Here is a 15,303-nt window from a genome sequence, read left to right on the forward strand (position 1 = left end):
TTGGGATTATACTGATTATATGTGTAAAGTTGCTCTTCCCATACTGTATATGCATTAAACTACAGCGTGAACCCTGTATTTTACAACAAGATGTTTTCCTAGAAGGTGAAACAGTCTCTACGTTATATGCAACCTGATATACATATCAAACTCAATTGACATTCAAACAAACCAATAAACACACAATATGCCTCAATACAAAATCAATCTCAAATGAAATGCAATTTAGGCCCTGCCCTTACTTTTGCGTATGCCCTGGTGGGTGGTGTGTAAGATTAAACAATACTGCAAGTGAATAAAAGGGCTTGGTGATGGACCAGTCAAGGGGTAAACAGGGGGAAAGTCATGTGGGCATTTTTGGATATCAACCTGCTCTTGTTCGTATACTTCCTGTTGTTGTATTCCTACTTTTCTTCTTCTGTGCCCTCCCATCTTTATTTCACCTCCTGCCAGCTACAGGGACAATTTCATCTAAATGGGATGCACAAGGCTGGAGATGTGGTTCTGGGTGGGCTATTTGAGATACACTTCTTTTCTATCTTTCCTGACCTGTCTTTTACCTCAGAGCCACAACAGCCTACCTGCCACAGGTTAGTCTGTCAGGGAAACATTGAAAAGCAAAAAAGTGGGGGAGGTCAATCTCATGAGAGCAATGTATTTTATATAATAAGAATTTACTCTGAAAGGAAAAAAAAGGCATTTTGTATTTGTGCCATTTTGGACACATCACTTTTTTGCACAGCCTCCTTTAGTATTGTAAAAACTGTTGCTATTCAACTGGCTTAATTGTTTTCAAAATATGTAATTGTGCAACCTGTATTTCTACACAATTGCTAATTGATGTTGTTTTTTCAACGGTGGTATTTTTGTGTTAGTTTTGATATTCTAGGATTCAGGCAGGCCCAGAGCATGGCCTTTGCTATTGATGAGATCAACAGAAACACCAACCTGCTACCTAACGTGACTTTGGGATATAGTCTTTATGATAACTGCGTCAAACTAGGAATTGGATTCCGTGCAGCGTTGTCATTAGCCAGTGGTCGAGAAGAGCAGTTTATATTAGACGATACCTGTGTAGGAACCCCTCCGGTCCTCGGAATTGTGGGTGATTCTTCCTCTACACGTTCTATTGCCATCTCCACTGTCCTAGGTTTGTACAGAGTACCTATGGTAAGTTTTCTGCCGTAAATCTTTCGAATTATTTTGATTTGGTTTCAAATGTAATGTAAATTGTAAACATGGACTAATCCACTTGAAAAGTTTAAAGGGCTGGTAAAGGCTTTGAATGTTTTTAGGCTGTATAGTCTGTTTTTTTTAACAGGTGAGTTACTTTGCCACATGTTCGTGCCTGAGTGACCGGCAAAAGTTTCCATCCTTCTTTAGGACGATCCCAAGTGATGCTTTCCAGGTGAACGTCTATCAGTAAAATAAAAAAGCAGAAAAAAGCTGTTGCACCTAAACATTCCTCAGAAAGAATATCCCTCTGCTGCAATGAAAAATGTATTCCTTTAGTGTAATACCTGTCACATTCCTTGTGCCATTGACGGAGCTGTTTTGTCTGAGCTAACAATGCTGAAAGGCAACGGTTAAACATGGACCATTGTAGAACCTGTTTATCAGGTTCCCAACTGAAAGATTATTCCAGCCTCTGCACTAATCCCACCACTCTGCATTTACTTAGGTGCATGCTATGATTCAGATTCTCCGGCACTTTGGCTGGACTTGGACAGGTCTGCTGGTCAGTGATGATGATTATGGACTCCATGCTGCCCATTCCTTCCAATCTGACATGGCTCAGTCTGGTGCAGGGTGTCTGGCCTACCTTGAGGTTTTGCCCTGGGGCAATGACCCAGCAGGACTAAGGAGAATTGTGGATGTGATGAGGAAATCTACAGCTCGTGTGGTCATTGTGTTTGCACATGAGAGTCACATGATTAACCTCATGGAAGAGGTTGGGCTTGAAATACTTTAATCATAACTTAATATAATTATACACCTTAATGTTTTATTCATCAAACCGAAAAATGTAAGTGTCAATAAAACTGTCTGTAAAAAATAGATTTAATTGAATAAATAACGTCTTATTGTTCAAGGCGCTGTAAGCAGGGTATTATACTGAGATCACTAAATGAGACAAATTACATTGCCCTCTAATTGTAATGACATGTATTACTTTGCTCATAATACTGTGTAAAACACATATTTGAATGACTAAGGCAAGACACCAACCGTGTCCTGACAGTATGAATTTACATATTTGTAATGCAATGCACAGGTGGTGAGGCAGAATGTGACAGGCCTGCAGTGGATGGCCAGCGAAGCCTGGATTGCAGCTACTGTGCTTCAGACCCCCCAACTCATGCCGTACATAGGTGGCACTCTGGGCATTGCCATCCGTCGAGGAGAAATACCAGGTTTCAGGGACTTCCTGTTACAAATACGACCTGACCTACAACACAACAACAGCTATGGAAATAGCATGGTGAGTTTAACCTTGCAATCTGATCTGGTATTTTGCAATACTAATACAGTATATTGTCATAATTTAGGACACTCTGTTTTGAATACATTTCAGGTAAATCAGTTTTGGGAATACACATTTCAGTGTCGATTTGCGCCACCTCATGCAGGTTGGGTGGAAGCTGGGGGATCACTATGCACTGGACAGGAAGATCTAGAGAATGTGGAGACTGAGTTCTTGGACATTTCAAACCTCAGGCCAGAGTACAACGTGTACAAGGCGGTGTATGCCCTGGCGTATGCTCTTGATGACATGCTGCAGTGTGAGCCGGGGGGAGGGCCTTTCAGTGGGAACAGCTGTGGAACTTTGCAAAGACTGGAGTCATGGCAGGTGGGATATCAGTTTACACTCCACCTGTTTAGGTAACTAAATCCTGTGCTTTAGCATTTATTGTGGAGTAGCGTTTAGGGTATAGAATTAAATACAAAGCTGTGTGTTTCCTAATCTTAAAGCAAATAGCTGAAAGGATGTTCCATACATGGGTAACAGCAGTGGATAACAATATCAGGTCAGAGCCAACAACTGTTTTCACTGGGTATACGGTATTATCAGTGATGTGACTTCTCTTTGAAGAAAATGCTATGTTGGAATTGTTGGAAGCATGTCTTCAAATGTTCATAAGTGTAGTATCCAGTTGAAAGATTGAATACTAAGCACTGATGTGTCCCCATGGTTATTTTTTATCTGTCCTTTTTTATTTTCCTCTGTCCCTTTTTTTTGATAATTATAGCTTGTGCATTACCTGGAAAAGGTCAACTTTACCACACCATTTGGTGATCAAGTGTCATTTGATGAGAATGGTGATGCCAGACCAATATATGATGTCATGAACTGGCTGTGGCTCCCTGACGGAAGAACTAAAATTCAGAATGTGGGTGAGGTTAAAGAGTCAGCCAAAGGTGAAGAACTCAGACTTTATGAAGACAAAATCTTCTGGAACTCTGAATCCAAAAAGGTTATTCCTGATTATTCAGACAACTATTTTGTATCCCATGGATGACTCATTATAGCAGTGTAGAGTAGTGTAGGGTAACAGATATTTATTTTTCTACGTACAGGCACCCAAGTCAGTGTGCAGTGAGAGCTGTCCTCCAGGTACCCGGATGGCCAGAAAGAAGGGGGAATCTGAGTGCTGTTTTGATTGCATCTCTTGTTCTGAGGGAAAGATCAGCAATAAGACTGGTTGGTATTCAGTTTTAAACAGAGCAGTTTGGAGATACAATTTAAGCATGTATCTCAACACTTTCCCTGTCTTCTTAGACTCCATGGAGTGCACCAGTTGTCCGGAGGATTTCTGGTCCAGCCCCCAGCGTGACCACTGTGTTTCTAAGAAAACTGAGTTTCTCTCCTACCATGAGCCTCTGGGTATCTGCTTGACAACCATCTCGTTGTTGGGCACATTCACCTGTGCTGTTGTCCTGTGGATCTTCATATATTATCACAACACCCCTATAGTACGCGCCAACAATCCAGAACTTAGTTTCCAGCTCTTGCTGTCACTTAAATTATGTTTCCTTTGTTCACTGCTGTTTATCGGCCGGCCCAGGCTGTGGACATGCCAACTGAGACATGCAGCATTTGGGATCAGCTTTGTGCTTTGTGTCTCATGTATTCTGGTAAAAACCATGGTGGTTCTGGCTGTGTTCAAGGCCTCCAAGGCAGGAGGTGGTGCCAGTCTAAAGTGGTTTGGTACTGTGCAGCAGCGAGGGACAGTTATGGTTCTTACTTCTATTCAGGCAACAATCTGCACTGCTTGGATTGTCTCTGCCTCACCAGCTCCCCATAAAAACACTCAATACCACAACGACAAGATAGTTTATGAGTGTGTAGTTGGGTCCACCGTTGGTTTTGCAGTGTTACTGGGCTATATTGGCTTACTGGCTGTCCTCAGCTTCCTGTTAGCATTTCTGGCAAGGAATCTTCCAGATAGTTTCAATGAGGCCAAGCTCATCACTTTCAGCATGCTGATCTTCTGTGCTGTGTGGGTGGCCTTTGTCCCTGCTTATGTCAACTCTCCAGGCAAATATGCAGATGCAGTGGAGGTTTTTGCCATCCTGGCATCTAGTTTTGGTCTCTTATTAGCACTATTTGGACCCAAATGTTATATAATCCTGTTGAGACCAGAGAGGAACACAAAGAAAGCAATCATGGGTCGGGTCATCCAGTCATAAAACATGCACTTAGATTACCAAGGCATAATTGATGCATTTTCTTTATTCAATACAAACGTTCTTTTGAGGAAAAAGGTTGATACTAACAGCGATGTTTAGTTATTGTGAAAGCTGGGCTGATGACTTGACTCATATATGAAAGAATCAGTGTTTCAAACAGGATTTAGTGAGACTATGAAGGAGGACATTGGACCCTCTAAGGGGTCCAGGGGGATGCATGTTAAGATTGTTTGTACATTTTAAAGTTAAATGAATCAATCTTGCGCACTTTGAGAACTAATTTAGGAGACTAGATCTATGAAGAACTTTGTGCTCTTGTAAACAATTTACAAAAAACATGAATCTTTCCATTATTTTAACAGTTCAGTATTGTATGCAAGATAACAGATATGTTTATTCATGGCAGCGGCACTAATAGGCCATCACTCATTTTACGTTTCCACATCTATGTTTAAAATAAAAACTTCAATTTGAATAGCTTGTATGCATGATTATCATGCAATTGACAGACAATGTTGATATTGGCATTGGTATCAGCTGACAAGGTATGTTTCTAAATAGCAGTGTCACGGCCACCCTACCTTGCACATGTTTAAAATAAAAACATGAATATATCAACCTGTGTATTATTTAATAGCTTAGTATTGAATGCATAATAACAAGGTATGTGCATGGCACTCCGCCCAGTTTAATACAAAACACAATTTTATACAATATATATAGTCGGGGGTCCCTGCTCCATCTCTCTATCAGTTTGGGGGTCCTTGGCCTGAAAAACGTTGAAGACCCCTGTTCTAGGCTATTGCAGTCCACTGAGCTCCCATTACCACTGTAGTTATTTGTCTTCCTGATATTGATCACAAGCACTTCACAACAATGTATGCAGGTATCGAGTATAGAAACCTTGAATGTACCTCCATAGTACAGTCTGTAAAATCAGAACCCAGTACGAGAAATATTTAACATAAGACGACAGGTACCTGCTTTCACTCTGTGATTGATCTTTTAACAGAGACTACAATAAAGACAATTTAAGATGAAATTTTTTTTTTAATAATGTCAAATATTATCTTCAGTAATTATAGATATGGCATTAGGCAATGACATTTAGAGATATGCTAAACACTAAAGCAACAATAGTTATAACATACAATATTTCTTATAATATTTCTTATCAGCCATGTCACACAGATGGTAATCTGTATTAAAATAAAATGTAATCAAATTTATGTAAAATATTGTATAAGTTTATGTACATATTAAAACAAATTAAAATAAAAAAAAATGTTTAGTACCTGTACACAAGTAAGAAGACAGACGCTTCCTCCCTGTTGGCCTCGACCAAACCACCGAATCAAGGCTTCAGCACCAGGCCGAGCTGAGCGGAAAGCTGCCAGAACAACTATAGTCTTTACTTGAAGGCAGGAAACACAAAGTACAAAGCTGATCCCAAAAGCTGCCTGTTGGAACCGACACGACCAGACTGATGGACGACCAATGAACACCAGTGAGCACAGGAAGCACAACTTCAGGGACAGGAGAAGCAGGAAGCTCAGTTCTGAATTGTTGGCTCGCACCTACAATTGAAAAGTAATATTTAAAAAAAAGTCAAGCACATTAACCATAAGCCAAACAGGACATGTTTAAGGTGAACCTAATGTTTTGTTCTCCAACTTACCTTGTAGAAAAAATGGCATGGTGGGATATTAAATGAAACAGATTGATCAGCTAAAGCTGCACAATTACAATTTGTTGAAAGTGTACAGTACGGTATTGTTTACATTATTTAAGGATCTCACCACAGGTGTTTGACGGTAACAGAGAAACAACACAAACACAGCTGTTGTCACCGCTGCACCAGACAGAGCTGCTGTAGTCAGGGTGATGCCCAAGGTTTCATTAAAGGAAAGGAAGTCCAGCTGACGAGGGATGCAGGCAGTTTGTTTAGCATTGGACCAAAACTCAGATGGACAACGCTCACAGTGAAGGGAATATGGGAGAGGAAGAGAGAGGAGTTAAAGAAAGTAAAACACAAAGAGGGTGTCTTATGGAGACATTTTCTCACCAGTTTGATTGCTAATCTCCCCTTCAGCACATTGGATACAGTCAAAGCAGCAGAGAGGTTCTCCTTTTTGTTTGCCTTTTGGGTACCTGGGGGACAGCTCTCAGTGCACACTGAAACAGGCACCTGCACAACAAATGAAAACAATATTCTTAAGACATAATGCCTTGTGAATCATATTTTAGTACTGGCCTGAATCAATATTGTTCATTTTAAATCACCTGGTTGGATCCTGTGCTCCACTGAATAGCTGATTCATTAAGGTGGAGGTCAAACCCGTCCACACGACCGATCAAAACAAGTTTGAGTGACCCCTCAGGGGTTTCTTGCCAGTTGACAAGGTCGTACTTTGCTGGAATGTCTGTGCCTTGGAAATAAAACATTTCCCCCTGTGGCGTGGTGAAATTCACGTTGTTCAAGTGCTGCATCAGCTGAAAGTATGAAGATATTGAATATAGTCATATTGACACACTGACAGCATGTACAAAAATAATGCCTATGACAAACCTATTTGGGGGTTTATTAACATCATTATTTGATATGGAATTTGAAAAACAAAGGGTAGAATATCATGCTAACCTCTTTGGGTTTTATGTGTTTTGGAGAAGAGCAGGTGGAGCTGTTGTTTCCAGATGAGCTTTCTCTATCAGGGCAGGAGAGAAGGCTGTGAAGAGCATGAGCTGCAGCATAAACAGCAAGGTAGACGTTATATGCCACCCTAACCTGGGAGACATCAGTGAAGGGATTCTTCACTCCCTCCAGGGACTCTGTCCCACTGCAGAGTGGCAAAGAAACTTTCTGAGAAAATCTATTGGCAGGAGATGATGTAGGAATATTTAATGGGGTTAAATATTTGAATGATGGAGAGGAATGTGAAAAGAGAGGTGAGGCCCCAGAACTGCACCCAAATTCCTCTTCCCAGAATTCTCTTAGGAACTCATCTTCAGGACGATGAATTGGGTGCAAACTTCTGATATAATTTTCAAATCCAGGTACAGCTGAACTTCTAATAGCAACACCAAAAACCCCTTTTGCTACTTTAGTTGAGACAACATTTTGGAGAAGATCACCACTGGTGCTCCAAGCCTCACTTGCCAGATATTGTCTGTCAGTCACCTGGACGAATTGCGACCTTAATGAGAGAGTGCAGTCGCTTTGCTGCTTGCTCTTGCCTCTGCTTGCCTCTGCTTGCATTTTCTTGCATTTTCTTTCTTCAATTTGCCAGATATATCACATATATCTTGCCAGATATATCACATATATCACTCTCTAACGTTTGAGTGAAGACAAATCCAGAAAGTCGTTGAGCTATTTGGATTGTTAGCTAATGCTAACTAGCAGCTAAGTTGAAGCTAAGTAGCAGCAAGATGCCTCCCTTCTCCACGGACAACTACTACAAACTCCGACAGAAGATTGCAGTCTTGGAAACAAAAATCCACCGACTAGAAGTAAACGTGGCGGTAAATGGACTGTGCGGGAATGATACCACTTTACCATGGACTCAAAACACTGGACAAACGCAAGCTAAGACACAGCTTACTAGCACAACCAGGCCTACCAAGAAGCAGGAGGAGAGAGCAGATAATGAATCTTCAAATGGTAGTCCTCCCTGGAACTCTCTCGGTGCAAAGCCGAAGAGAAAATATGTGGGAGGACGACTAACAGGCAGAGCCCAGCGCCCTGAGATTTGTGATGCGACAGGCTGGCCTGCATTAGCACACAGGCAGAACTCCTCCTCAACCCCTGCACCCAGACGGCCAAAGCCAAGGACAGCTGAGAAAAGTAAAACCTGCAAAACACCTCCACAACAACCAAGCCTACAACTTCAAAACAGATTTGCTCCATTGTTGCAGGATCCTAAATCTCCATCTGATGACCTGGATAAGCAGCTATCTCCTCAAAGCGGGGTAAGAACTGAGAGTCAATGTGAGAGTAAAAGGCCGCAGGCAAAGCTAATGACTGGGCCTGAGACTCTGATTGTTGGTGACTATGCTGTAAAAGATGTCAGAAAACTGTGCAGCAAGAACACCAAAATACTCTGCTTTCCGAAAGATATGGTTTCTGACATGAGAGACAAAATCCTGGACATCGTGGCTGACTATCCCACAGCGAAAAACATCATTGTGCATACAGGAAGCTGTGATATTGTGAAACAACAGTCTGAAGTTCTGAAGCGAGACTTTATTGATCTGTTAAACACAGTCAGCTCTGTCAAGGCTGAGGTGTTCATCAGTGGCCCCCTTCCAGCAGTCAGAGGAGGAGATGAAGGATTCAGCAGGCTGTTTGCACTGAACAAATGGCTGTCAACTGCATGCACTGACCATTCAGTACATTTTATCAACAATTTCTACCTTTTCTGGGAGCGCAGATATCTTTTTACAGTGCATGGAGTTTGCCTGAACAAGTCAGGGGTTAAACTGTTTACCTCTAACCTATTTTTCTCCCTGCGTCACCCGTCTGTCCCTACTGCCAAGGACAAGACACAAGAGGAGTCTAAACAAGATATAACCACACAGCATCGCCATGGAGACCTTACGGGAAGGATGCCCCCGCCTAACGACAGCCAAAAGGAAAGGAGGAGTCTCCAACCTCATTATCAGGGACCGCCTCCGATCTCCCACTTTCCCTACCCTTCCTAAACGAGGAGTCTTTACCTCCCTCCCCAGCACCTACTTCTATTTCAGGTCCATAATTTGGACTGCTGAGCTGTCAATCCTCTCTCACACTCTCCCCATCCTCCCCCCCCTGGAGTTCACTGACCACATGAAAGAGCTGGTCATTGCTGGAACCAAACACACTCCTCGCCCCACTCCTTGACGGTTCCACAACCATCCTCTGTCTCCCCTACCTGATATAGGAAATAATTGATATCTTCTGGGTCCAGGCTACAAGGCTAATGACACCAATGACTCTCTCCAGGAAAAGTCGGGGCCCTGTATGCAGCTAGCCATTTCAATTCCTGTCCTGCAAGTTTATAGAAAAAGAAAGGTGAGGCTGCGAAGAAACAATAGTAAATGTGGAAGTTTGAGTCTGTTCCACAGCGAGGAGGCCAGAGCACGTGTCCGGCTGCTTTGTACAGTCGACACGCTGCAACAATAAATCTACCAAAACTGGTTTACAATTAAAAGGAATTTAATCCCACTGATGCAAGTACGATTACAGTTACACAATGGAGTAAATTACTCCTAAGAAATATTACAATATTAACCCACTTTGGAAAAAACTACCTCTGGTCCCAGGACACAGCCGTCCCAGGCAACCACACGCTAAAAAGAGGCAGAAAAACACTTTCTATCTCCCGCCCTCATATCCGTTCGCAACTCCTCCCCTTCCGTTTATCCCAATGCCTATTAGCTAACTTCCCTGTGCACTTCTGTAAATGCCTGTCTTCATGACTCTCTTTCCCTGAGCTCCTAACACATTCAAAGACTGTCAGTTATTGCTTAATCCCTTCTATTATAATCCTTCAGTATAAATGTTAAACTTCTGCAACTTTGCAACTTTGGCAAAAGCTTCATGTCTCAAATTCTACTTCTAGCTGCTTATCCTAAAACACTTTATGCTTATCTTAATTATGCATTTCCAAAACACTTATGATTATGACTAATTATGAATTCTTAATTATGAATTATTAAACACTTTTATTATATCTACTGAACACAGTTCTTTGCTCAAATTTCTTACATAAACCTGCAAACTTATCAAACTTAGCATACATTCCTCGTCATCCTGTCCAAATAAATTGGGCAAAGAAAGCTTTAACCACATTAAACTTAGCTTTATTAAATGTCAGGTCTCTGTCAGGAAAAACATTTTTAATCAATGATTTTATTGTTAGGCACAAACTGGACATTTTGTTTTTAACTGAAACTTGGTTAAATCAAGATAACAGTGCAGCTGTTCTTATTGAATCAACACCTCACAACTTCAGTTTCATGAGTGAAACAAGAGCACATAAGAAAGGAGGTGGAGTTGCTATTTTATTTAATGATTCTCTTCAATGCAAGCAGATGTCCTTTGGTCATTTTAGTTCTTTTGAATATGTGGCTCTGAATTCCACTCAAGCTTTATTCCTAAACATTTACAGACCGCCTAAATACTGTGCAACCTTCTTTGATGAGTTTACTGAACTGCTGTCTGTAATCTGTATTGATTTTGACTGTGTTGTTATTGTTGGTGATTTTAATATCCATGTTGATAATACAGAGAGTCTGTAGAACTATGTGGTGTCCTTGATAACTATGATCTGACTCAGCATGTGACAGGACCCACCCACAACAGGGGGTACACTCTGGACCTAATCATCACCAAAGGTGTAAACATTTCCAAGGTTGCTGTGACTGATGTTGCACTCTCTGATCATTTCTATGTTTTCTTTGACGGTGCAATCTCCTTGCACACAAATGTCCAAACCAAGGTTGTGACAAAGCATTACATCTCTGAAAACACCAGTGAACTATTTATTCAGAAGTTCTCCTCCACACCAGCCCTCTCTTGCCTCTCAGTCAATGAGCTTGTAGATGGCTTCAATTTTAAAGTTAAAAATAGTATTGATGCCATTGCACCCACGACAGTGAAGGTTGTCTCGGGTAAGCAAAGATCTCCTTGGAGAAATGCTACGCTGGTCAAAATAGAGAAAGGAGAGTGTCGGAGAGCTGAGCGCAGGTGGCGAAAAACTAATCTCCAGGTTCACTGTGACATCTATAAAGAGAGACTTCGCAATTATAATTTGGAACTTAGAAATACAAGGCAGTCATTCTTCTCTGACATCATAACCAAAAACAAGAACAATACACGTGCCTTATTTGCTACCGTCGACAGGCTAACAAACCCTCCAGTGTCGGTAGCTGCTGAGCTCCAATCCACCTGGGCATGCAATCAATTTGCCTCCTTTTTTACTGACAAAATTCAGAAAATTAGACAAGCAGTCAGTGCCTCCACACCAACCACAGGATATGTGTTGTCCCGATCTCTGAATAACATCCATTCAAATATCATGACACAATTTCATTCAATCGACCGTAGAAGCCTAGAAGACATTATACAACATCTGAAGTCATCCTCCTGCTGCTTGGATATTCTACCGACACACTTTTTCAAAAATATTTCAAACTGCATGACCACTGATCTTTTACAAATTGTAAACACATCCCTTCTCTCAGGTGTCTTCCCACAAGCCCTAAAAACTGCAGTTATTAAACCACTCCTAAAGAAGGCTAGTTTAGGCTCCGCAACGATGAAAAATTATAGGCCAATATCAAACCTCCCATTTTTAAGTAAAATAATTTAAAAAGCGTTTTTCCAACAGCTGACCAACTTCTTGGCCGTAAATAACTGCTTTGATGTTTTCCAGTCAGGCTTTCGACAGCACCACAGTACTGAAACTGCTCTTGTTAAGGTTTTCAACAACATCCACTTAAACATAGACAATGGCAGAATTTCAGTCTCAGTGTTACTGGATCTCAGTGCTGCATTCGACACAGTCGACCATGCCATACTCCTAGAAAGACAAAAAATCTGGGTGGGACTCTCTGGCACAGCACTTACCTGGTTTGAATCCTACTTGAAGGACCGAGAATACTTTGTGTCTGTAGCTGATTACACATCAGAGCTGACTAAAATGACATGTGGTGTTCCCCAAGGTTCAATACTGGGGCCTCTTCTGTTCAACATCTACTTGTCCACGCATTCATCTTCAGCAGACTGGACTACTGTAACGGTGTGTTTACAGGTCTCCGTAAAAAGTCCGTCAGAAAGCTGCAGCTGATTCAGAACGCTGCAGCTCGAGTCCTCACTAAGACCAGGAGGGTGGATCACATCACCCCAGTTCTAATGTCTTTGCACTGGCTTCCTGTCCAACAAAGAATTGATTTTAAAATCCTGATGTTGGTTTCCAAAGCACTGAATGGTTCAGGGCCAAAATACATCTCTGATCTGCTGCTACCTTATGAACCATCCCGACCCCTTTGGTCGTCTGGGACCGGTCTACTTTCTGTTCCCAGAGTCAGAACTAAACATGGAGAAGCAGCGTTCAGTTTTTCTGCTCCACATATCTGGAACAAAGTCCCAGAAAGCTGCAGGTCTGCTGAGACCCTCAGTTCCTTTAAATCAAGATTGAAAACTTTTCTGTTTGCTGCTGCCTTTAATTGAACCACATTCAATTAATATATTAATCAATTTCCTGCATTTCTGCATTACTGTTGTTGGGAACGTAAAGGAGCGTGTTTGGGTTATCAGCATTTAAGAAACTGAATTCATGACATCAATAGGATTATTGATGTATGTAACAATTATTAATGATTATTAATAACAACGGGGCACCACCCTGCGAACAGGGACCAATAACCAAACGATAAAACTGAGTCTCATAATTAGTAGTCACTCATAATGTCAATAGTCTGCGTATACATTCAGTGACAGTGAAGGTTTTTAAGTTCGAGCACAGGCTACTACATACAGTCTTATCAAATACATATGCACAAGTAATAACAGACGACTGCTCCTTAAAGTATAACAGAGTTTATTAAATCAAAATAATAAATGATCAAATCAATTAATATTGCAACCAACAAACGTTATCATACAATTTTATATGCCTAAACTAAAGAATGAATAAAATGGATGAGGGTGTATGTCTGTGTGTGTGTGTGTATGTGTGTGTGGGTCTGTGGGTGAAAAGGAAGGGGAGTCTTACAGCTATTGCTAAAGACTACAAAGATGGCGGCGTTGGGTGACTCGGACAAAAGGGGAGGGGCGTTGTGAGGCGATCGTTTGAACGGGGTTTCCCCAGGGGCAGAGATAGGAGCTGTGTGTGTTACGTGACAAGAGGTAGAAAAGGAAAAGGAGCGAGAACTCGACGTGCATCACACTTCGGCATGCGATGTTGTAGGGAGCCTGAGTATCGCTTGCCTTACCATGCATAAGTATGCCGTTGTCGGGTTGAACTACCGGCAGCTTTATGCAAGGATAAGCACGACTCTCAGTTCACTCAGAGTCGATTTAATGAAGAGAGAAATAAACAGAACGAAATGAAATAAATCAAAATAAATCACAAAAGCAAACAGTCATAGCAGTTAATACACAAATACAGCGGAGCTTCTCTGCTCCATAATGATTGCGCAATACCTCCGTATCACGCGACAGTAACTTAAACACACAAAAACACGGGAATATCAACGTATAAATGAATGGCCAGAATTATACTTAAGTTAATTTAAGCTAAACTATGCCCAGATACCAAGAATCTTACTTGTCGATGCTTCGTTGCAACGTTGGAGTGTGTTCGTGGCAAAGTGGTCCGTTTTCCTCGTCAGGAAGGGGGAGCAGGGGGAGCTTTCAGCGCGGCCTTGTAGCGGGCGCTGTGTCTCGCACGGCTTTTGCTGGTGCGGCTTCGGTCCGTTGTGGCGTGTCTCGTGTGAGCTCACGCGGGTCCGATCTGTACTCGCTGCAGGGAGTACCGTTTTACTTCGGCTGAGACGACGTGGTCCGTACGTCTCCCGGTAATCATCGGTCAGGAGAGGATTAGACGTCTTCCTGCCGGAGTGTGCACAAAAAGAAAAAGAAGCGCAAAAAGCGGAGAACGGATCGCTGAAGCGGATTCGTTATCGCGGGCGGAGTGGGCCTTTACTCAGCGTGGAACACGGCTGATTCGTCCAGCGAAATGGCTTGTGACCTGACAGGGTTTGAGGAGGGGAGAAGGCCGTTGCTTCCTCGTGGCCAGCGTCGCGCTGGTGGGGAAAGCTGGATCTTCTGTGGCCTGGACGGGGGGTCCGAGCGAAGAGAGCGTTGTGTGCTCCCTGTCTCAACCGAGGTCGAAGGGAAAAAGCCTTGAGGTGTGAGTTACAGACAGTTTTGTAGAACAGTGGTTGAACCACAGGGGTCCTGGGGTCTCTTGGCCTTCGGCCAATGAGATTGCAGCGGTGTATTCAGGTGACTTCAGGAACCATAGTTTTTTTTGGGGGGGGGGGAATTCACACCCGAGTGTGAAATTCCTTTGCTCTTATCAAACTACAAATCAGGATGAAACCTTTGCTTGAAAAAGTGAAGGCCTGATTCTCTTTGTCCACAGCACATGTTGAAGCCATATGGTCAGACCCCAACACTATTTTATTTCTTACACTGTTTTTAAAATGTTTTTATGCAATGAATGTTCTTAATTGTTTTTAAATCTCCTTTTCTTTGCCTTATGTTTTGATGCTTTTAATGCTTTTATGTGAAGCACTTTGAATTACCTTGTTGTTGAAATGTGCTACACAAATAAATTTGACTTGCCTTGCCTTGCCTTGGCTAGTGATGGCAAGAAGACAAGATCACGATCAAGTTAAGAATTATTTTTAAAAAACGATATCGTTATAACATAAAATGTCTCAATTCTCTATTGCATTTACTATATTCAATACACAATTGTATTCAGTTTGCTCACATTTATCTTGGCTAGTTGCAGAAACAGTTCTCTCACATCTGTGTACCAGGTAAAGATCAGAATCACTTTTGCAGTCGAGGCCTGAATGTCAATAGCTGGAGGTTGGTAGTGAAGAGCAAAGAGCCCA

General features: G+C 41.9%; 1 protein-coding gene across 1 annotated transcript; it reads left to right on the forward strand.

Annotated features, from left to right (window-relative positions):
• Positions 1-345: 345 nt before the first annotated feature.
• Positions 346-4,692, forward strand: LOC306779650 (extracellular calcium-sensing receptor-like; the record flags this gene model as incomplete). The annotated part of the gene is made up of 8 exons (XM_079271626.1): positions 346-590; positions 876-1,170; positions 1,322-1,408; positions 1,682-1,951; positions 2,276-2,482; positions 2,576-2,851; positions 3,252-3,476; positions 3,580-4,692. The coding sequence occupies 8 exons, from the start codon at positions 346-348 to the stop codon at positions 4,690-4,692; spliced, it is 2,718 nt and encodes a 905-aa protein (XP_079127752.1).
• Positions 4,693-15,303: the final 10,611 nt, after the last annotated feature.

Source organism: Melanostigma gelatinosum (assembly GCF_949748355.1).
Source record: "Melanostigma gelatinosum genome assembly, chromosome: 7".
Classification (NCBI taxonomy): Eukaryota; Metazoa; Chordata; class Actinopteri; order Perciformes; family Zoarcidae; genus Melanostigma; species Melanostigma gelatinosum.